The sequence below is a fragment of the Melopsittacus undulatus genome, chromosome 9 (assembly GCF_012275295.1).
Source record: "Melopsittacus undulatus isolate bMelUnd1 chromosome 9, bMelUnd1.mat.Z, whole genome shotgun sequence".
In the NCBI taxonomy this organism is placed as follows: domain Eukaryota; kingdom Metazoa; phylum Chordata; class Aves; order Psittaciformes; family Psittaculidae; genus Melopsittacus; species Melopsittacus undulatus.
The window spans coordinates 2160395-2183840 of record NC_047535.1 but is presented as its reverse complement, the minus strand read 5'-3'; the positions used below and the strand labels follow the sequence as shown (position 1 = coordinate 2183840).

General features: G+C 41.2%; 1 protein-coding gene across 2 annotated transcripts; it reads left to right on the top strand.

The window, feature by feature from the left end:
• Positions 1 to 6499: 6499 nt before the first annotated feature.
• DIS3L (DIS3 like exosome 3'-5' exoribonuclease) lies at positions 6500 to 23144 on the top strand. 2 transcript variants are annotated; one of them, XM_005148796.4, is made up of 17 exons: positions 6500 to 6647; positions 9392 to 9545; positions 10337 to 10465; positions 11091 to 11226; positions 12190 to 12366; positions 12700 to 12778; positions 13710 to 13889; positions 14832 to 15001; positions 15793 to 15954; positions 16635 to 16882; positions 17723 to 17815; positions 18783 to 19316; positions 19574 to 19728; positions 19840 to 20018; positions 20357 to 20502; positions 21921 to 22095; positions 22645 to 23144. In XM_005148796.4, exons 1-17 carry the CDS (start codon positions 6518 to 6520, stop codon positions 22954 to 22956), a joined length of 3159 nt encoding a protein of 1052 aa, XP_005148853.2. In that variant the 5' UTR covers positions 6500 to 6517; the 3' UTR covers positions 22957 to 23144. The 2 variants fall into 2 exon arrangements, with proteins under 2 accessions (XP_005148853.2, XP_030904535.2); XM_031048675.2 differs by lacking the exons at positions 6500 to 6647; positions 9392 to 9545; positions 10337 to 10465; ... (2 more) ...; positions 12700 to 12778; positions 14832 to 15001 and having other exon boundaries at positions 13836 to 13889.
• The last annotated feature ends 302 nt before the right edge of the window (positions 23145 to 23446 follow it).

Genomic DNA, 23446 nt, shown 5'->3' with positions numbered 1-23446 from the left:
ATGATTCAACACACAGAGTGCCAAGTGACATAGTGAAGGCAACACCGGTATGCATTATCCTGCGGAGTCTGACACCTTAGCTACAACTATTACCCTATCACACTGCCAAGATTCAAATATGATTAGGGGAGATGTGCTATTTTGTAAAGTATTATCAAGCAGCAATTTGGCAACTATATGAAATGTGTGGCACTCAGAGGACAGTTAATGGTTGTTTTGGGGTTTTTTTGGCTTTTTTTTTTTTTTACTTCCATAAGACCTTGTAAATGAAAGCAGTGGAGAAAAGAATCTTAAATACATATCCTGCTCCCATGAAAGCAAGCAAAGAAAAAAGGTTCAACTCAGCATGCAGAAGCTCAATCTAAGTGCTAATAAACAGCAGCTACAGAGTTTCGCTCTCATGGTTGGTAATCCAGATTCTTCCTATCACTAGGTAAGCATTTTTTCATAGATACACAGTTACAGAAGGCTAACATAGGTCCCTGACACTAGCATAAGCAAGACCATTGGAAATAATATCTCAGCTTTTAGCATGGGGTGATGCCCTGAATTTCTTCAACTCTACCACATTCAAACCCGGTAGTTAGTATCACAACAACAAAGTTTTTAACCCATTTGAAAAAGGAGCAGACAGATAGTGAGCACACTCTCACCTAGATCACTCTAACAGAAGCATTTTAGCAATATCAAGAAGTAATTTTGCATAATGACCGCAATATGAAGTCATAACAAAACTATTTAGCATTTGTGATGAAAGCCTTAAGCATAATGACAAAAGCACCCATTAATAAGACATTCAGCAGCAGAGGATCCCCAGTAGAGCTGGGCAAATACTGCAATCTGTGTCCTTTGGATATTCATTTGAATTTTTAAATGGATTTCTTTTGACTGTTCACATCCCTTTTGTGCTCAGTTTCCACAAAGAGCAAATGAGCTTTAATAAGAGCAATAATAATGAAAAACACATTTTAAGCTGGAACATTTGCCAAATGAAAATCTCAAATTGCACTATCAGTGGTTAGCAGCACATATGCCATTTTATGACTTTAAAATCAAAATGTCCATTGTTGGTCAGTTTTCACACACAGTAAGAGCATGAAACAAATAATATAATTACATACAGAACTGGGCAGCATAACTTAAAAGTATTACAATATACAATTAAGGGTATATATGACTATTTGCTGGCTAACACTTGATACTTGACAATAGTTATGACAATTATTTTTACTTAATTTTTTCCCTTTGTAAACAACTAAAACCAAATAGAGTAAACTGTTATTTACACAGCCCAGCCAAGCAATGTGATTTGCCAGACAATAGAGCAGTTATGGGCATAAAATCTTTACTCCTAGCTTTTAGTGAGAAAAAGAAAAAGCCCCTAAGATGCACAGCTGCAGGCCAAAAATATTCTACAATATATTTTCCTTTAGGTTCAATATACATCTCTGAGCTCTCAGGGAAAACCTTTTGTACCTCATTTGCAGAGCAAATCACAACATCAGAGCTCCCCACAGGTCAACTCCATTTAATTTCTTATGATAGGAGGCAAAGAGGAAATTAATCAGTTTCACACAGAAACTTCTTGTTATTTTGAAAGCAAGGGTAAAAAAAGTCACCCATGCAATTCTGTTTCCTATTTACTGCAGCATATAAATAAATAAAACTTAGAGCATTATATCGTTCAGCACTGACCCCAAACTTGAGCTAGATATACTACAGGGAGCAACCCCAATTTGGCAGTGGCTGGAAAAGGTGACCTTTTAGGTCTTTCCATCTCTAACAACGATTATCCCTTGAACCATGCAGGAGCTACTCCAGTGGCCAAGGTACCACATAGCATCATTTCAAGGGGAAGGCTCCAACCAAACCAAATGCATTTTGATTACAAAAATAGTAACATGGTGAATTCCTCCTCTGATCTATCTAAATTGCTTTAATAATTTCTAGCATAACAAATATATTTCTATTTTATGAAAGAAGAAATACTGGAATCTACCAAAATACTATCATCTACAAATATTCTAAACCTCCTTAATCAGCTAAAGCTTAATATTATAATAATGTTACTGTAAAAGTTCTTTTCCTTTAAATAATATCTGAAATATTTCATCAGTAAACACAGCAAAACCCCATGAATAAACAAAGTAAAGGTACAGAAGCAAGTGAAGCAAAATAGTACATGACTTTGCAATTCAGTAATGTAGTAGCTTTTGAACTGCAGCCAAGGAGGAAAGGGTAGTGGGAAGAAAATCAAATGCATTCTATAGTAAAATATCAGGTACTGTTATAAATTGCTTTTATGCCTCCAATAATTGTAAACATCGTAGAGCTTCATATTCCTGATATGCTTGAGGAGATCTGCAAGACTTTTTCTTGTATTACAGAACAGCATCAATTTCTAGTCTATTTTGAGAAGAAATTCGTCTGGTTATGTTACAAGCAACTTAAAGCAGTTTGTTCACAGGAGCTGAAGGCTGAATTTTAGCTTATTGAACACGGTATTAGAAGCAAGTTTCATTCCAAACTCAACTAAATAGTGTCTCCCAGTGGTGGTAACTAGTATTGCAAACTTAAAAGGCATTAAGTTTAGGACTGATACCCAAGGAGGAAAAAAAAGCCGAACAGTTTAGCTACCAAACGCATGGAATTTTTACGTGCATTCTCACAAATTAAGGCAACAAACTGTACTTCAGAAACGCAGCTACATAAAACAAAGCAGTGGATACTGACCTTGATTTTATGTTCTTTTGCTCAGAAAATAGAGGCAGCTCCTTTTCTGAGCTGCTTATTCCTACTGTGTAATAGGAAAGAGGCTAACTCTCTAACGGACACCAAGTATCAGCATCCAGAGTGAAAATGGTCATTATATTTTTCCTTATGACTGCAAGGAATGGCGTATTAAGCTCGAGACCGTTCTAGATGTACGTACCATTTTTACAATATTTGGCTTTTAGTGAGGCAGCAACCCAGGAGAAGCAATCTCCAAGAGAAAAAAAAGCATTTATTCAGCTTTATATGAGTTAGAAGCAGATGCTGAATTGCCAGTTGCTTCAAAATTGCTTTAAGAGTGGAAGAACCAACTTCAAAGATACCCTGTAAGATAATCAAATCTTGTCATCTTCTGCCTCAGCAATGGAGTTCTTGGATAAATAAAGAAAAGAAAAAGGTCTTTTTCAAATGGAAACATATGATTTCTATTGATTCCACAACTGTGTGGATCCCAGACTTTAATACTGTCTCTTGTTTGTGCTACTCCATCTTTTTTTCTTCAAACAGCATATATTAGACCTCACAATTTATACAACCCCATCTTCAGGCTGTCAACTGCATTTTTTTATAAGCACATAGTCAGCCAGAATATAATTTGCTATATGCATTTCTATTTATTCTTCTGTCACCATCTTAAACTTGGCTGACAAAGCCCAATTTAGCCATCCAGTCCATCTCACAACAGGAGAGAGGGGGAAGGAGGAAAGAAAGTATAACAACAGGTTTACAAATCTGTGGAAGAAGTCCCTTTGCAAAAAGAAAAGCCAGTAGCTGCTTTACCAGGGCAGGAGTGAGGTGTATCAGAAAGTGACAGCAGGTGAACATTGAATGGCCAACAATATATCATGCCCGTGTCAGAATACTTGCTCTTACCTGGTGCATGTGTCATTTCCACATGTAGAAGACTAATAACCTCCATAATAAACTTCTGCTTCTGCATTTGAAATGGGTCTCTTCGGCCATACTGGTTTTAGGTATTCGTCAGATGAGTCAGTCTTCAAGATGAGAAACTTGAGCCAAAAGCTGATGTTCTCCAACGCCCTGAAATGGTTCATTGTCAAAATATTGAGCAACTTCCCTCAAAAGGTACTACACTGGAATTCTGTACTGCATCACCCAACATACTTTTCCAAGCAGGGAGACCTCCTTGGAGGCTCACACTTCCCAACATGGGCAAGAACATGACACTGAATTTTAAAAACACTTCTCTCATTCACTTAAAAGCATCTCTAGCACTCACCAGTGTTATCCAAGGCAGTATTGTACAAAGAATACTCAATGAAAAGAATATTTGTACTGCTTGCTTTCTGTTCTACCATGCTTTGTTTCTCAATCACTTAAAGAAAATGTCATGAAGAAACACATGGCACATTATTGTGCAGCTGCGCTGCCCTCCACCTTTATTCTTCAACATTTAATGGTCATCCAGTACCATTACTCACTTTTGCAGGTTTTATTTTAAAACAATTAAAGGTACTATTTTTATCCTCTTAGTTTTGGCTGTCACTGCACAAACGTCTTGCCATGTAGGAAGACAATTACTAGATGAGCATTAAAGTTTGCCTCTGATATCACTGGACAAACTCAGCTATTAGATAAACCATTAACAGTTCTCTTGGCTTTCATGTCTCAACCTTTGCCTTTTACTCACATGAGATTGCTCTCCAAAAGAGGAAGAAAAGATAATTTTAAACATTTTCTGACTAGAATATTAGCAACAAGCACACAGCTACTCAATATCAGCAGTACATGACCTTAGCCCAAAGGTCTTCTATTTTCCTCCATGAAAGAGGAAACAAATGAGAGCAGTGATCTCAATTTTACCTAATTAACCTTTTATTTAATTAACCTTCATTTTATTGCAGCCACTGAATAACATGGAGCAAGCACACTGATGTGTGTTCTTTACTGTGTCAGCAATCAGCATAACTCACATTTCAAACTAAATAGCTTTCCTTCCAAATTGTATGTTTTTCTTCCCCTTTCTCTCACTACTGGTTATTTCATCTTTGTTCTGACTGAACAACAGCTCCTGTATTTTGGTCTCCATTTCCCCTCTCACATCCTGCTTACATAATAAGCCTAAAATCATCCTGACTACCAAAACCAGGTCTACACTTTGGTCATTTCTCACTAAGTTCTAACACCTCCTCCTCCTCATATGCTTGAGAACTTGGCTTCTGAAAATGAGTTTCTTACAGATGGTACTTCCATTTACTGGCACCAATTGGTTACTTGGAAGTATTAGTCATTGGAGATACACATTTTATAAAATATGTGAAAAAATAAGAAGTAGAATAAACAGGAACATACAGTGACACTCTGCCTTAGCGCTTTCCCAGGCTTCTTTTCCTCATAAGGACAAATGCTAGATAGTTTGCACTATGTATTTATGTTCAAGTGAAGTTATGATGTAGGCAATTTTTATTAGTGAAGTGTGAATGTTTTCCTAGTAATCAAAATAACCATCCCCTAAATGCCATACTTAGAGAACACTGACTCAGACAAAAAAACAGCCCATCATGCTCCTGACCTTCCACTACTTTACCTCAGTTTTAGATAAACTTAATCATTCAGCCCTTTTATCTTCCCCTCTATAAATGCAAAGAACAGATGTGGCATGAAACAGACCTGAAACTTCTCCTGGAAGGTACCGTGAAAGAACCGAGGAGATCCACACGTGTGCATTTATGTGATACTACAGCTCAGGCACAATGAGACACCCTTATTCTATGCTTGTTGTTCCTAGACGCTTTTCAATCCTCGAGCACCAAAAAACCCCCACATTGCTACTCTTGTAATAAGCAAACTAGGATCAAACAGAAACCCCCTGCGGGTACCTTCACCACAGCCACCCCTCCCTCACACCTCTGCAGCCTAATGAAGCTTAACGGCCTCTTTTTGCTTGCCTTCTGTGAACATTTCAGCATCTTCTCCATCGTCCCCCCAGATCTCGCCGGTTTTCCCTCAGAGAAGAAGAATCTATCCTTTCTGCTCATATTTAAGCTGTCCTAGAACTCAGCACCTGTTAATAACCGGTCTCCTCCTCAGCCCCAGCACAGCCCCTTGAAGTTTCCTCTCAGTTCCCGCCCTGCTCCCTCAGCTCGTTCCCGCCTTCAGCTGTGATCCCCACTTCCCTCAGGTGCTGCCCCTCACCTCACGCCCACCCTCAGGTGCTGTGCCTTAAGCTGTGGCCCCAGTTCCCTCGGGCACCATCCCTCAGGTGCTATCCTTTAAGCTGTGGCCCCAATTCACTCGGGCACCATCCCTCAGGTGCTGCCAATTAGCTTGCACCCGCCTTCAGGTACCGCCCTTCAGGTACCGCCCTTCAGGTACCGCCCCTTAGCTCGTTCCCTCCTTCAGGTACTGCCCCTGAGGCACCGCCCCTCAGGCACCGCCCTTTAGGTCACGTCCCTCACGTCCCGCCCCTCAGGCACCGCCCTTTAGGTCACGTCCCTCACGTCCCTCCCCTCAGGCACCGCCCCTCAGGTCACGTCCCTCACGTCCCTCCCCTCAGGCACCGCCCTTTAGGTCACGTCCCTCACGTCCCTCCCCTCAGGCACCGCCCCTTAGGTCCCACCAATCAGATGCCGCTCCGGCCTCCTCGCCCCGCCCCTCCCCACTCTTGCCCCTCCCTCTCCCTCCCGCCCCTCCACGAAAGCCCCTCCTCCTAGGTTTGCCCCGCCCCTCTCCCTGCGCATGCGCCCTGCTTGGGGCGGGCCTGTGGCGGGGGCTCCGTTCCGCGATGCTGCGGACGGAGAAGGTGCTTCAGCTGCGGGGCCAGCAGGGCCGCTCGGTGCGCGTCGTGCGGGAGCACTACCTGCGGCCTGACGTGCCGTGCCGCAGCGGCCTGTGCCGCGCCGCCTGCCCGCGAGGTGAGGGGGCTGCGGGTGAGGGGGGAGGCAATGGGGTACGGACTGGAGGACGTGTGGGGGGAGCGGTCGGTGGCTTGTCCTGGGGCTGTTGTGCCTCAGTTCATGTAGGCCGGAGTTGGGGCGGTGGGGGCCGTGCGGCCTTGTTAAGCCGGGTGCTGGGTGCGGAGGCCTGAAGGGAACCGGCTGGACCGGGCGCGGGGTGCAGGGGAACAGTGAGCGGTACGGGCGGTGAGGAGAAATGAGGCCTGGATGGAGAGGGGAGCGGGGTGCCGTGGCCGCGCTGGTGGCTCGTCCCGAGCTGGGCCTGGACAGAACCGAACAACATATAAAGTGGTGGAATATCCCAACGGTGTCATATGGAGGGTACAGCAGCAGCCACTCGTACAGAGCAGGGTCTGTCAGAGAGATGTGTTTAGAAGCGTATTGAGAAGTTATTTGCTATGGTACTTAGCTGTGCACTGATTTACAGACAGGGATAAAGGACTGGAGGGTTGGTCAAGTTTTTTTTAAAGCTCTTTGAAAACTTTCTTTAAAAGATAGTTCTAAAGTGCGTTAATTTGTGCAGGATGTTGGGTTATAGCGGTTCACAGTCAGAAAAGGCTAAAGGATTATTCACATTTCACAGTTTGCTTTCTATAAAACATCTTTTAAAACATCATCTTTTAAAAATACATTCACTTCTGCAGGTTGATGGTTTATAGCATGAGTTAAGTTCTACACGTACCTGTTAAGTAATTACAATGGGGTCAAGCCATTAACTCGGAGTGATTGTAATTCTGTACCAGCAGTTATCTCTGTTAAGTAATTAACTAATTGCCTGTGTTGTATCTGCTCATCTGAGACTTGGGAACACTGCCAGCCCCGATGGTGTCTGGGTTTGTTGTTGTTATACAGCGTGGGGTATTAAGTGCACCACAGATCATCATATGACCTTTGGCTGATATTTCAGGGTGTTCTGCTGTAGTTCCACAGCATGATTTAAGGAAAAACTAGTACAGTATCCAGCCTATTTAAATAAAGCACATTATTCCCTTACCTGAAAGAAAAGGTTGACAATTTTAACTCTTTTTTCTGAGTGGTAACATGCACAGATGTTACTACTTTTGGTTTAGGTGACTTTTGCAGTTGAGGGTGGAAGGTAGTGTAGTAAATCACTGCTGTCTAGGATGTCAGAACTAGTGATAGTTATTGCTCTCTAATGTACTGCATTTGGCTATGAATTCCTTAAGGATAAGGAACAGGCATATACCAGAAAAAAAAGTCTTCTCCCTTGCCATGCCTAACAGCCCCTCTTATGGACTTCATTGTAAATTGTGCTGTAGATGAGTGTCAGAATATGTCTCTTTGTAATAATTCCAGGTAAATAAGTTCTAGGTAATTCTGAGGTGAGGTAAACACTTGTATTCATTGGAAGTGTTCAAGGCCAAGTTGGACAGGGCTTGGAGAGACCTGCTCTAGTGGAAGGTGTCCCTGCTCGTGGCACGGAGCTGGAACTGGATGAGCTTTAAGGTTTGTTCCAACCCAGACTATCCCATGACTGATTCACTCCTGGCTCTACACAGGGAGCTGAGCAAACTTATTTCTTTCACAAGGAGAGACTGCCTACATAAATCACATGTACAGACACCTGTAATGGTATGCTATGCCTATTTAGAAGTTAATCTGATCTAGATATATAGGTTAGGCAAGGATAGCTTAATGTGGGTAGATTACATAAATCTTTAAGAGACATTTCCCTTTTAATCCTCTTCTGAATTATTAATAAATATTAGCTTTTTTATGTGCATTCTGCTATCATCCATTATGTGCCCTCAGGGTGAGATGGGGCCATGTAACTGTGTGTACAATTGTGCCTGCTGGCTTCACACTTTTAGTAGTCACAGTTAATAGAGTGTCCTGTGTCAGCTTCTAAGATGTGCATGAAAGTAACCTAACTCATCAAGATCTATATGCTTCTATTATATATATAAATTGCCTGCACTAGGGTAAGTTCAGTATTTATAAAACCATAAGGGATAAATAGACACTGAGAGAAAATTCATTGGAGGTCTTCCCTGCCCTAAAGTTTATTGGGTAATCTTTGAAGTATCTAAAGCAATTAAATTCATTAATTTTGAAGTACATTTCAAGATGGCACCTGTGATGGCTTGATTGTGGTATTTTGATGGTGTATTCCTAAGGGATGGAGTCTCTTTAGAGAAAATTAGCAATGGTAGTTAATCATTTAGATTCAAGAACATCATCATCTTGCAGGAGCATTGCTTGTCTCCAGGCGTAGCCTTATCTGTGTTCTTTTATGTAAAGATGTAGGAAAGCAGCCTGCTCTAAATGAATTGTGTTGAGTAGAGAGTGCTATGGAAGCAGTGTAACAGCTTAATTCTACACCCTTTGAAAATTCCATGCAAAGATTTTCTGTGACAGATGCTTAGTTTCTTTTTCTACATGAAAGTAGAAAAAAAAAGGGTGGGGGGACTGTTATGTGCATTCTTGTGGATATTTTTCACTCCTTTGGATAAATTTGCACTGAATTTTGGTGTCAGTGAATGCCAGAGGGCTCTGTCACAAATATCAGAGATTGCACTACAGAATTACTCTGTAGTAGTCATAACTTTGTTCATCAGAAACAGATATGTGTATACCCTTGAGGAGGCATAACTCCTAATTTCCAGACATCTGAAAGTGTTTTTAAGAACCCCATATTGCAACTGAAGGTTTAAACCTTTAAACTCTGAATTCTGTTTTAGATGGCAAGTTGTTATCGGATGACGTTACGCATTATGTCGTCCCTGACTGCAAGGTGGTTCAGGATTACCTTGAGATTCTTGAGTTTTCGGAGCTGAAGGGTATCATCTTCATGCAAACAGCGTGTCAAGCTTTGCAGCATCAAAAAGGACGCAGGTACTTACCCTGTAATAACTTATTTTTAAGTTAGATTGAAGAAACTAATATAGTAAAATGTATATGTAAGCACAGTGATCGAAAGTCAGCAAATATACTTAAAACCAGATTAAATTGGTTTTAAGTCTTTCAAAGGTCTTCATATAATTTCACAGAAGAGAAAGAACTCTGATCCTGTGTGGTCCATGGACATCAATGCCTGTATCAGTTTTCACCTGATAGGAGCAGTATTAAACCTGTAGCTTTATTATCTAATCAGTTGGCTTTTGACAAGAATTAAGGAGACTTTGCAGTAATGATCAAGTGTCATGTGCCACAGCTAGATTAAGGACATGGTTTTGATTTGCTGTATTAAAGACTGAGCACTTGTCTTTGAGAAGCAATTAATACCATTATGTGGTACTTACCTTACCAGACATTAACCTGTGTGTTGCTGTAGCATGTAAGAGTACAATTTGCCAGCAGGGCTTTCCTGTATTCTAAAGCACAAACACCTGAAGAAATGGCTCTTGTCCCAGAAGGGGCAAAATAAGTTCCTGAATACTTAGGATGTTTTGTGGGGCTCACTGGAAAACAAGTATGTTTAAAAATAACTATAATAAAAGTAAGAAAAGCTTGCTTACGGATTATGCTTTAGGTTTTGTCAGCAGTGGTGTTATCTAATGAACGCACTTCTTAGTGCATGGGAGTATTTTTCCTTGAGTTTTTCAGCTGTATTTTCCTCTGGAGTTAAAGTAACATTATCAAAGGAAAGCACAACATTGTATTTATTCATCTTTTTCTTATTCCAGACAGTACAACAAGCTACGAAATCTAGTGAAGGATGCCCGTCACGACTGTGCAGTGTTTGCTAATGAATTCCATCAGCATTGTTATTTGCCAAGAGAGAAGGGAGAATCCATGGAGAAATGGCAGACCAGGTTTGGTTTATGCAGTACTATGCTGGACAACATCCTGGCATTGTATTTAGGAATGTTAGAATACATTTGATGCATAAGAGTTCATACTCTTCCTCTGCTTAGCTCTGGAACAGTGGAAGCCTAGATTGTGCTTTTGTGATTAAGGAAGTGTCAGTATTATTTTATAAGGAAAACAGACACAAGTGTACTTAAGTAAATGGAGCAGTGCTAAAAAAGCTGGATCATTTTAAAGTTCCACAGCCATTCTGAAGAATGCTTTAACACAATGAGTAGGACACATCTTACTGGGCTGCTAGATGTATTGTTTGAGAGCCTGCAAGCACCATAACATTGAAGTCTTGGCAGCTCCAACTTGCTTTTTCCAAACTTCTACTCAGAGGAACAATATGTCATGTTGCAACAAGGGCAGGAGTGGATGTATTTGGAAGGAAATATTCCTCTATTCTTTTACTGCTTAATGTATGGCACAGAGTTTTTTGCAGATAGAAAGTTCAGGTAGCTCGCTGTATATCTCTCAAAAGTGTGCATCTTAACCCAAAATCTCCTTTATACAAAGCTGGCAAATGTCGTGCAAGTTAATAAATGGGATATGGCAGAAATCTTATTTCAAACTTTGCTTTTCTAGGAATATTTACAATGCAGCGGTCTGGTACTATAATCACTGCTCGGGTCAGATGCCAATTGTTATGGTAACGGAAGATGAAGATGCTATCAGGCAGTACGGAAATGAAACAGAAGGAGTGTTTGTGATTTCCTTCAAGGTAACATGCTAGAAAAACAGAGGATGGTTTCTTTTATGTTGCATCAAACTGATGAATCGAGTACATTAAAGCCCAACGTATAGTGTAAATCACTTCAGAGTTTACATTTAAGAAAACTATGATGCTAACTCATGTCTTCATTTATCAAAAAAGGCTAAGATGTCAGTTGTTAGAACATCATTGCAGTGAGCAAACTAGGGAACTGAAAAACAGCGCCTCCAAAGGTAGAAGCCATCTTAATAACTGCTCATGGTATTCCTTATTTTTAAAGAATTTGACATAGATGAACAATGATCAGTGACATCAGCCAGCTGCCTAAAGCTGGGAAGGCAAGCAGTCCATGTACAGTCATAGCCTTAATATCCATCAGCATTATTCTGCCAGTTTCCTTTAGCCTTAACTACTGAGGATACAGTGATGCATGAGATGGTAATTGATTCCCCAGTTAGTTGTTGATCTCCTATACTGCGTTATTCAGTGGGGTATGTGGATGAAATGTTCATGTGCAGCTCTGAAAGAATGTTGAGTAAAACCAGGACCAAACAGGTTTACCTTAAAGCTATATAAAAATGATGATGCTGATATTTTAATTGCTACAAGCCAAATGGGAAGTGGCCCAAATGTAGCATTGTAGAAGTGTAAACATAATGGTGAATTGCCAGTTTAATTCTTCTGCTGTGGCAGTTAATGAGAAGTACATAGCTTGGATGGGGTATGTTGGTAGTAAACTTTGTGAATCTCTGGTCTAGACTGCCAACTTAACAGTCAAACCTCCTTTGCTGTATTTAATAAATGAGTTAAGCTGAATCTGGGGTGTTTAGAGCAGACACTTCATTACCGCTTGGAAGTGGTATTTCAGTGTAGCATGAGACAGCTCTTCCCTGTCATGGGCTTTCCTGATGCGTGATTAAAAGAGCAGAGACTTCTAAACACTTTGATGTTTATTCATATATGTGCATACAGAATTACTTGGATAACTTTTGGCCTGACTTAAAGGCTGCCCGTGAACTCTTTGACTCTATACTTCAAGCTCGGCGTGAACGGGAGATTGAAAGCCAAGAAAACAATGGAAAAGAGTATCCTGAACACTTACCTCTGGAAATATTGGAGGCTGGGATCAAATCTGGAAGATATATACAGGTAATTTGCTATATAGAGAGCACACACAGCACAATGCAGTCTTGCGCTTGGTCCCTTTAGTTGCCTGAATTAGACTTATTAGATAAAGAAACATTGCTATAGTGGGAAGGGGGAAAGAAAACAAGAACATCCCACTGTTTTCCAGAAGTGAGGACTTAGTTCTGTGTCATTTATTCTCCCCTGTAGAGAGAACAGTTGTATTCAGAATAACCTACATACCAATAAGGCCTGCCAGTTTATGTAAAAACAATTGTAATGCAAAAGATTTTATGCTTTAAGGTTGGTTATTTAGAGGTGTGACGGTTTCACTCTTTAGCTGTTATTTTCTTTCAGGGTGCACTGAGTGTCAATAAGCACAGAGCTCAGCTGGAAGCTTTTGTTCGACTTCAGGGATTTAGCAGCAAAGAAACAGGTGAAAAGACAAGGGGGTTTACTGAGTGCCTTTTTGACACTGTCTGTGCTGCTTGCATGATGCCATGGAGCCATCTGTATGTAGCTGTTCACTTACTGAGCAAGGCGAAAGCTAAGATACTCCAATGCTTGGGTTCTTCATGGGCCAGAAAGGAGGGGGAAGATGAACACAGAGGGTGGACCTTAGGAGGAAACAATACCCTTTATGTCCTCTTTCCTCCATGTTTTGGACTCTTGTCCTACTGACATGTTTGCTAGACTTTCTGAAGTTGAATGCTGCTGCAAATTGTTATCCCTGTGCTTTGCTCCTCCTTCAGATGACCACTCATTTGACTGAAACAAGTGTTTGCATAGATGGTGGCAGGATTAGAAGTTGGTTATTGTGAACATAATAGGAACACTACCTTTCGGATTGGATTGGAACACCAGTAGTGTCTTTCTGGTATGAGCTAGTAATAAATACTTTGGAGGAACAGCCCATTATCCTTGCACAAATCTCTTGCCCCACTTTCAAACGCTCCTGTGACAGACCCTGCAGGCAAACAAGTGTTCAATATACTCATCATTCTTTAAAATCCTGTTTTATTCTGCTCCCTGCCCAGAATCCTGTGGCAGGGATTTCCACACTGTAACTGTGGGGTGTTTGTAAACTGCTGCCTGAGAGCAGTGAACTCATCCCAACCAATGCATCTTTTTAGCCAGAAGTGCACTTATGGAATTGCTTAATATTGCCTTATTAAAGAGGACAAGGTTTTAGCTATAATTGCAATATTAACTACTTGCCAGTAGTCCTTTTTAGAAGAAATCATATTGCAAATGCCATTTTCTCTTCTTTCAGCAGAATGCTGCCAAGAGTGAAGGGATTTTATTCTTTTTTTTTAATTTATTTTATCTTTTTTAGAAGTTTATAGTTCTATTTATTTTAACCTTAGAAATTCAAAGTGACATCCTTATTTACGGAGCCAAAGCTCGAAATCGTGCAATCCATGGTGATGTGGTGGCTGTAGAGTTACTGCCTTTGCATGAGTGGAAAGGAAGGACTGTTGCCCTCTGTGAAAATGAGACTGAGGATAAAGCACCGTTGGACACCACTGGTGACCCTATGCCTACAGGTAAAGGTTTTGTTAAGATTACCTCACTTCTTTGCTCCAAGCTGTGCTGTGCTCTTCATTAGAGAGTCCCTTCCCTCCTTTTCTGCCACTGCCACATTTTTTGCAAGTGATTATCCTGAATTAAAGCATTCTAATGTATCCCAACAAGAAGGCCATGAGATTGTTTCTATGTGTGAACCCTTTAATTTCATTCTCAGAAATAGCTCAGTTATTGCAGTTACCTTCCTAAAATACTGAGTTAGGAGCACTTTGCTACCCAAGCCCACGCTGTCACTCTTCACAGCTTCGAGAGATAAACTGCAATTCTAATAGAGACCAATTCACCAGACTGTGCACTCACGTTCTCCACTATCACTGTTGATTAGACAGAAAGATAACTGCATCCTTTTAATTCCTTGGTGATAAATAACATTTAAGATGAAAAAGGTTTTTGTGAGGTAAGAAGTATCCAGCTCCCATTACAATGGGACCTGCCTGTGTACCATGGAAACTCAGTTTTACTTGAAAGTAGTACTCTGCATGTATAGCTACAGCTTAAATGTTTGCTGAGGTCAGAGTTTAAAGTTTTAAGAGGTTAAGTCTCTTCCTGCAAGAAAATGCTTGATTTTGATCCTTTCAATTTCCTTTTTTACTGGAATTTGCCATATCTCAGTAGGAGTGGGAATCTCTCTGCATAATTGATGTGCTGTGTCAATTGCAATCTATACAATGAGTTAGTCTCTACATAAACAAAAAAGCTCATTAAAATCTGGCTGTGCCAGTGATAATTTATAACAAGCTTGTGTTATCTGCATGCCAAATGTTATTAGCAATTGTAATACGGATTTGTGGACGCATTAGTTTGTATTGCGAAGCATTGACTCTTCTATACCTCCCATACATTTGCTCCCATGTTCCTGTCTAACTCATTAATGTACAACCAAAAATGTTCCTTCTTAAAAGGTAAAGTTGTTGGAATCATCCAGAAGAACTGGAGGGATTATGTGGTCACTTTCCCCTCTAGAGAAGAGAGCCAGCCCCAGGGCAGAAATACTCAGAAGGTCCTTGTTACACCTTGGGACTACAGGATTCCCAAAATCCGGATCAGTACCCAGCAAGCTGAAGCACTACAGGTGATTTGACAGAAGTGTTTTGTTATTCTGTGTTCCTACAGAATGGTGTGGGTGTTAATGCTGTAATGATGTTTCCCTTGGCAAAAACATGGGTACAGATATGAATAAAATGAAGTCTGGGAAAGTGGTTCAACTCCTGCCTCAAAGGGGAATGTGTTCAATTCCTGTCAAAACCACATCAGCTTCGGGTAACAAAGCTTATTTGGGCCATAGCCCTGCTACCTGAGCATTTATATACTATTTGCTTTGGGGTTTTTCTGATAAATGAAAGGTCATATCAGGGGTATAAATTGCAGTAGCCCTTGTGGCTTTATTGCATCTATGACATATATATATAACTTTGGTGAAAGCAAAGAGAGCTTTTCAGCAAATTGGTAATGGATTATGGGTACTCACCTGCTATTGCTGTGGAGAGGAGAAATGTGGGTTTATTAATTCCTGGCTGCTTTTACCCTGTCACATTAAGTACTTCTTCACAGGCAAGAAGTCATTGTAGACAGAATCACAGAATGTGTCTCTTCTGGTATAAGAATATGTGTTAAGTTTTATAATTTAAGATAGAGATTCTCCATATAATGACCCCAGGTGGGTCTTTATACTCTTCCAAGTGGGATCAGGAAAGAAATGTAATTCTCAGTATATGTTTGCCTCTCACTGTGGGTTTCTTTTCCCTTCCTATCAAGCTGTCAGAGTTGCTGGTCTTGGATGGCTCTGTGTGCCCCTGGAGGGGTGTTTGTATTGGTTGCCTGTCAGAAGCAGGTTGCTGCTCTAATATAATTGTCTTGTGGCAGGACTATAGAGTCGTCGTGCGTATTGATTCTTGGGAGTCAACGTCTGTGTATCCAAATGGACACTTTGTGAGAGTTCTAGGAAGGATTGGAGATCTGGAGGGGGAAATTGCAGCTATTCTGGTGGAGAACAGCATCTGTGTTGCTCCTTTCTCAGAAATCCAGGTTGGTTTTGGGGTCAGATACATTCTTTTTCTGTTGATTTTCAGGGCACCCTCTCACAGCTGGGTGTCTTGGTTTGCCAAGAGGTTTCTGAAAGCTGAAAAGCAATTGGAGATGATTTTTCTGGAATTACTTTTGGATCAGTGGTTCTATAGATACTATGTATTTTCAAGTCAGGAGAGGGATTTTAAGATAATCTGTTTGCTATGAAAAGATTACAAACTTAATTCAATTTGGGGGAAGACTTTTGGGTTATTACTGCCTTTAATATGTGTTCATGGTATTGATCCTAAAGACTTGATCCTACTAGAATCATTGTTTTAAATTGTTTTTGTCTTCAACCAGGGGTGGAAGCAGCTCTCATAGAAAACTGCTTTGATACCTACAATTAATTGAAAGAAGGAGAATGTAATAAACCATATGCAGTGGTTATGTCTGCCAGAGCTGCAATATCACCACAGTAATATCAGTTGTTGATAAAACAAGTACATTCTTTTCAGTTCTGTTACCTGCTTTCCATGTAATACCTGGAAAATGCAAGGGAAGAAGAATTTGTTTAGGGTGAAGTAGTACACAAAACAATTCCTAGTGTAGAAGAGGGAAGGCTAATTAAATCTATTTTCTTGGCTTCCTTTTGTAGAAAAGGATATAAATGTATGTTCATCAATAATGTTTTTGTACAGATGAGTGAAATGCCTGTGAGTTCTTCAAAGAATCCATGGAAAGTGAGTCCAGAGGAGGAAAAACAACGTCTTGACTTGAGAGCTACACACCTGATATTCAGCATTGATCCAAAAGGCTGTGAGGATGTGGATGATGCTCTCTCCGTTAGAACTCTGCCGAATGGGAATCTGGAATTAGGTGTCCACATTGCAGATGTGACCCACTTTGTGGCCCCAAATTCTTACACTGATGTTGAAGCCAGAGCAAGGTAACTTACTTTCTAAAACTGAGACAATTTATGGAGCTTAGAACATTGTAACATTGCCTGAAGGGAACACTGAGAAACAGTGGGAGGAAAGAAACATTCTTTCTTCTTTGTGTCACTGAAGCAGCTTATGAAAACTACTGTGTAACTAATGGTGTTCTGCTTTTATTTGGATGAAATAGGCCTGCGGGGGGAAAAAAACTGCTTCTGACCCCACTCCTTCACCCTTTTAGGATGAAATTGCTCTTTTCCACAACACTAGGATTTATCTTTCCCTGCTCACTGCTGTTTGCTTTACAGTGTCCTTTAACATTTGTGATTTGAAGGATTTACAAACCACTTGTTTGCATTCCAAAAGGGGACAAATCTTCACATGAAACACCCACAAAATAGAACTATTACATTAATTTAATTCCAGAGTTATTTGGCAGGTTTATATTTTAATATCCGAACTTGTGCTTTAAAATGCCAAATACTCCATTCTTTCTGGTTTCTTTTATTGCCACTGTTTGGAACTTAAACTGCTGAATTACTTCATGAAATATAGTCTTTGTAGCTGCAAAGCAATGTAAACTAGCCTCTTCTTAGTTAAGCCTATTTTGTACAGCCCTAATTCTAGTTTAAAGGCAGCTGAAGATACTGAGGAAGGCAAAACTAGTCTTGTACTATACAAATAGTTATTTAAATACTTCGATATTGCATGCCTGTGTGTTCAGTAATAACCTTTTAAAATCATGCTGTGTGTCTTGTTTTGCTGAAGCTATGCTTGTACCAGAAAGTGCTTGGGAGATACACACCACTGAGTCCTCGTGAGAAGAACAGTAAATGTGTTTTATTCCTCAGGGCAACAACTTACTATTTAGCGGATCGTCGCTACGACATGCTGCCCTCTGTCTTGAGTGCTGACATCTGCTCTCTGCTCAGTGGAGTTGACAGGTAAGATTTTGTAGTGTTTCTGAGGAAGGAGATCTTTACATGTAATTTAATTGCTGCTGCCAGTCTGTTCATCAGCTGGTTGAACGTTTTTGCATTGCTGTTAAATCCTCAACTGAAAGAACAGTGTACATTTCAAACTACCTTTCAATTCTACCACAGTTAAGTAGGGTCAGTGCTTTGTAATACAAGGTGCACTGACAGAATTCTGAGGCAAAAGCAAAGTTTCTACCTCTTCCAGAGCTTCCGGAGAGCACCAGGAATTTCATGTGTACCTTTGTTTTCAGTGGGAGTTAACAATAAATGTTAAATGTCCAACTCTGTAATTCCAGGATCACTTTTATAGGGCCTAACTCAGTACTGCTGATAACACAGGGTGAGGGCAGTTCTGCCCCAGCTCTGCCCCAGGGACAGAAGCCCATGCCTTTAGCAATTTGCTTTGTGTTTAAAGAGCAACATAGAAGTGAAAGCATCTTTGTTCTTCACTTGTTTTTTCACACGGGTTTCAGCCTGGTGTGCGTGCACCCGTGTGTATGATCATGTTTGTTACTATTGTCTTGTACCTCATCCCATTATTCCCTTTTGTTACAATTTAGAGAGTTAGCTGACATGAGGATATGTAGGGTGCAGATATATTCATTGTGGGTGCATCTGATTAATAAAATACAACTGAATAAAAATAACTAGTGTATCATAGCTGTTCTTTAGAATAGACGTGGCCTCTTATCCCTAAGATAACTTAGGGATAGTTTAGATTCTGCCTCAACAAAGGGATGAAAATACTGCTACAGTCTATAGCTGGTTCTCACTTACTAAGTTGTGATACATGAGACTGACAGTTTCCAGTAAAAAACCTATCAAACAAAAACCAACCAGAATGAAACTTGTAACTGTGTAAGAGTTGGATGTGCTTGAAAAGCCTGTTTAAGTGAATCAGCACTACTTAGAACATTGTGATCCCTTCTCTAAGGTACGCTGTGAGCGTCTTGTGGGAACTAGAGAAAGAATCATATGAAATCCTGAGGGTCTGCTACAACAAAACCATCATCCGATCTGCATACAAGCTCACTTATGAAACAGCACAGGCGTTACTGGATGGAGACACAAGCGTGGTTGGTGATATCCTGGAACTGAAAGACTTGGATGAAAGAATGAGGCAGAAGAAGCTGGCTGAGCTGGTTTGGGCAGTATCAAAACTCACAGATATAGCACGGCATGTTAGAGCCAAGCGGGACAGCTGTGGTGCTCTGGAGCTGGAAGGGGTGGAAATCCGAGTGCAGCTGGATGATAAACACAACATCCACGATCTGATCCCAAAGCAGCCCCTGGAGGTGCACGAGACTGTAGCTGAATGTATGATTCTTGCCAACCACTGGGTGGCAAAAAAGATTTCTGAGCATTTTCCTCACCAAGCTTTGCTGCGGCAGCATCCTCCACCCCGGCAGGAATTCTTTGCTGAGCTCCGAGAATGTGCCAGTGCCAAAGGCTTCACAATGGACACACGGTATCTTTCATTACTTAAGTGCTTTAATTAAAGTTAAGCAATGAAGTATTTGGCTATGCTGTGTCACAAACCACTGCAGTTCTGAGTACCAATGTTATAGACTCTGTATAGCAATTCTTAAACCCAGTTTTCCCAATACCATTCTGTGAGTGGGAGATGTTCTAAACAAGGGCTGATTTTTAGTGGCTGTTTTTAAGTATAAGCCACTATGAGCAGGGACAGCATAATTTTCTCCAGAATTAATACTTTTTTGACAGGTCTAACAAAGCATTGGCCGAGTCTCTAGATAAAGCAAATGACCCATTGGATCCCATTGTAAATCAACTGCTGCGCTCGATGGCCACTCATGCCATGTCCAACGCATTGTACTTCTCAACCGGGTCATGCTCCAAGGAGGAGTTTCATCATTATGGTATCTTCTCACCTTATGTTTTGATGCTACTCCTGTTCTGATTTCTGAACTGCTGGGGGGAGGCAGAGGATTGCTTTGCTTGCTTATCACTACTTCTTGTTTTACCCATAGGACTTGCCCTAGAGAAGTACACTCATTTTACCTCTCCAATTAGAAGATATGCTGATATTATTGTCCACAGACTCCTGATGGCAGCGACTCTGAAGGAAAAGAAAGGAGATGTTAAGGATAACTTACTCAGTAATAAGGATCTTGAGGAATTGTGCAAACACATTAACAACAGAAACAGGGTAAGGTGGTCACTGTCTCCATGTGTGTTCCCACACTACCCAAAGGAATGGAATACCGATCCTGACCACAACGTTTGGGTACTACAACAGAGTATCACCTCGTTTTTATTTGTAATGCTGTGGGTCTTTCTTACTTAAATACTGGTTTTCTCCTGAGAGCGGTAGTAAAAATGACCTCATACTTCACCTCTACTACGTGTAGGATTTTCTTTTAGATGTAATTTTTCTAGGGGTGGGTAAGGGAGAAAGCAATGGGAAAAAGAAACTATGGAAGTGAAAGCCAGTTGAAATACTTATGTAGGTTGTTTTGTCTTCTCTCTTTGGGGGGGTTCTTGCAGGCAGCCCAGCATGCTCAGAAGCAGTCTACTGAACTCTTCCAGTGCATGTACTTCAAAGACAAAACCCCAGAAACAGACGAGCGCTGCGTAGCAGATGGTGTTATTTACTCCATACGAACAAATGGAGTGCTTGTTTTTGTGCCGAGGTGAGTTTTAAAACAAGATGTGTTACTGGAATGCTGTGAGGACACCTCTGGCCCTTGAGAAAGGAAGTGTTCATAGCCTGGCCTGGTGGTGACTGATGTGTGTGCGTTTTAGGTTTCTGTTGTAAAGCATTAGCAGTGCTTTGCTGTGCTTTGACTCTGGGAAGGAGTTCCTATGAGGAAATGTAAGACTATGCTTTATGTGGTTACTTCAAAACATGAGAAGGATGATTTTGCCCAAGCAGAGCAATAACTGGAGCGTTTCCCCCCTCCCCTTTCTTTATCTTAATAATAGAATGACTTCCCAAACCACAAAGCTGTGCATTTCTCAGTACTTTTTCCTCACAGCAGACTATATTCTGTGCAGGCTGAGAGCACCTTTCAAGCAGTTATGCATAGTAGGCAGCACAAAGCATAGAAGTGTTTAAATGAAGCTGTTTATGGTAGTTAGGCTTTATAAGTGCCTGTATCATGCTGCTGATTTATGCTGGTAGAATACAGCTCTTTGCAGGAAGCTAACATTACAGTTAATTTTCTGAGCTTTTAAATCTGTATTTTAAAGTACAGTAGATGTGTTCTGCGTATGCTACAAATTGACTAGTGAATGGTGTAAGAAGGCAAGTCACAACAGAACTAGAGAATGCTGCCTTCTATGGGACTTGGCCAGATCTCCAAGCTGTGGGGGAGAGAACTCCTTTCTCTTAGTGGTTCTGGACATTCTGGGTTACTTAATGATCTTTGTGCAGTTCTGGTAGCAACACTGTCTGCCTGGCTAGCTCACAAGTATGTCAAATGTAGGCATAAGAATGCTACTTAATAAGAGAAACAAAACCCAAACAGCATTCTACAGGGATGATAAAGCAAACTGCTGTAGGAGTACCTTAAACTTGCATAAATACAGCTAGGGGCTGGCTTGATCCAGGCCACAGACTGAGCTTGGATATTAACCAGCGCCATGTAGGCATGTGGTCTCCAGATGGCTTGGCGTGGATGCAAGGCTGGAGAGCCAGAACCTACCCAAGTAAGGCAGGCTTCCTTACAGAGAACCCACTGCAAGTATCTGCTGCTCTTAAGTAACTTCTTTGAAATGGAAAACAGTTACCTCACTGTGCTGTCTGGAATAACCTGTAATGCTGCTGCCCTTCCATCATTGGGCCGTTTCGGTCTCCACCCAACACATAAGAGAATGGATGACCCTGTATCTTTTTGTTTCTTTCAAATCACATCAGTCACCATTTTTGGGCTGTTCTCATATACTCTAGGTTTATTTGACAATGCACACTAGTGTCTCTGCAGCAGGGTTATCAGGCTACAGTGACTGCCCCTTTATGTGGCTTCTACGTAATGTTTGGGAGCTTCAAAACTAAGAGAACTGATGTGAAAATTGTTAGCAAAGCCTCTGCTCATCTGCTCTTTTATAGATATGGAATCAAAGCTGCAGCATATATGAAAAACAAAGAAGGTTTAGTCATCTCTTGTCAAGGTGATGGGAGCTGTGAGTGGAAGCCTGGATCACTGCAGCGCTTTCAGAACAAAATTACTTCCACCACAACTACTGGAGAGTCAGTTACATTAAGCCTTTTTGATCATATTACAGTGAGTATTTAGAATCACAGAACAGTTTGTGCTGGAAAGGACCTTAAAACTCACCCAGTTCCAACCCTGCCATGGGCAGGGACACCTTCCAATAGAGCAGCTTGCTCCAAGCCCCTGTGTCCAACCTGGCCTTGAACACTGCCAGGGATGGGGCAGCCACAGCTTCTCTGGGCACCCTGTGCCAGCGCCTCAGCACCCTCCCAGGGAAGAGCTTCTGCCTAAGAGCTCATCTCAGTCTCCCTTCTGGCAGGTTAAAGCCATTCCCCTTGGCCTGTCCCTATATGCCTTTGTCCAAAACCCCTCTCCAGGTTTCCCGGAGCCCCTTTAGGTACCGGAGCTGCTCTAAGGTCTCCCCTTAAGGAGCCTTTTCTTCTCCAGGCTCTCTCAGCCTGGCTCCAGAACAGAGCTGCTTGGAGCATCTCTGTGGTCTCCTCTGGACTTGCTCCAACAGCTCCATCTCCCTCTTGTTTTTGGGGGCCAACACAATCAGAAGGAAGCAAGAGGAAACAACACTACCAGAAATAAAAGTATTTTTATCCTGTTTTTAAGGTGAAGATGCTGGTGCAGACCTCCCGCTGCCATGCTGACACCATCAAGCTTGAAATAATCAAGAATGCACCGCACCCAACTGTGGACATGGATGTTTCCCAGAGGAACTGTCAGAGGGTGAAATGTGACTTGGTGAAAGCAGTCAGTCAGTCAGCAGAAGCTGCCCAGCATGCCCAGGAGAAAACAAGAGTTGAAGTAATTGATGAAGACTTTGAGAAGTACTGCCAGACCAAGGGAGCCAGCTTATACCAACTGCTGGAGGAGATAAGGGATTTGGCACTACTGGATGTCTCGGCTGATGCCAGAACTTGAATTGTGATGTTCTGCCCCTGTCCACTTTGTACTGCTGTTGGGGTTTTTAAAAGCACTCTATTTAAGTATTCAATAATCCTTTTAATAAGAAACTAAATATCTATTTTAAAGAAGAATTATTTTTGTGTTTATGACCATGTATGAGTTTCTAAAAGATTTTGTATATAAAACTCATCTTCCAGCCTGAAGTTAGTGGGGTGAGTTCTTTTACCTGTCATGGTAAAAATTACTTTCCTATGTTCTTCCTTCTATTGGCTCTATTCCAGTGAGTTTAACTCATAGCTACAAGAATATAAAGGCAAGCTCCTTCACATTAACCTAGACTTACTGAAATCCCCCATCTGCACATCTGGCATAAAGTAACACCTGATGACCTAAACTTATTTTATCTGTTCTTGTCCTAATTCAGCTTCCATAAACTCTGCTCCCTATGAACAACAGTCTCTCTTGTGTGGCTGGTGAGGGAAGGATCAGGGATTTACCTGCTCCT

Excerpts from the sequence above, each read along its gene's own strand:
- DIS3L (XM_005148796.4), top strand. The coding sequence starts at position 6,518 with ATGCTGCGGACGGAGAAGGTGCTTCAGCTGCGGGGCCAGCAGGGCCGC. Across the intron at positions 15,002-15,792 it reads AGCAAGCTGAAGCACTACAG|GACTATAGAGTCGTCGTGCG; the intron begins GTGATTTGACAG and ends GTCTTGTGGCAG. Across the intron at positions 22,096-22,644 it reads GCCTTTTTGATCATATTACA|GTGAAGATGCTGGTGCAGAC; the intron begins GTGAGTATTTAG and ends CCTGTTTTTAAG.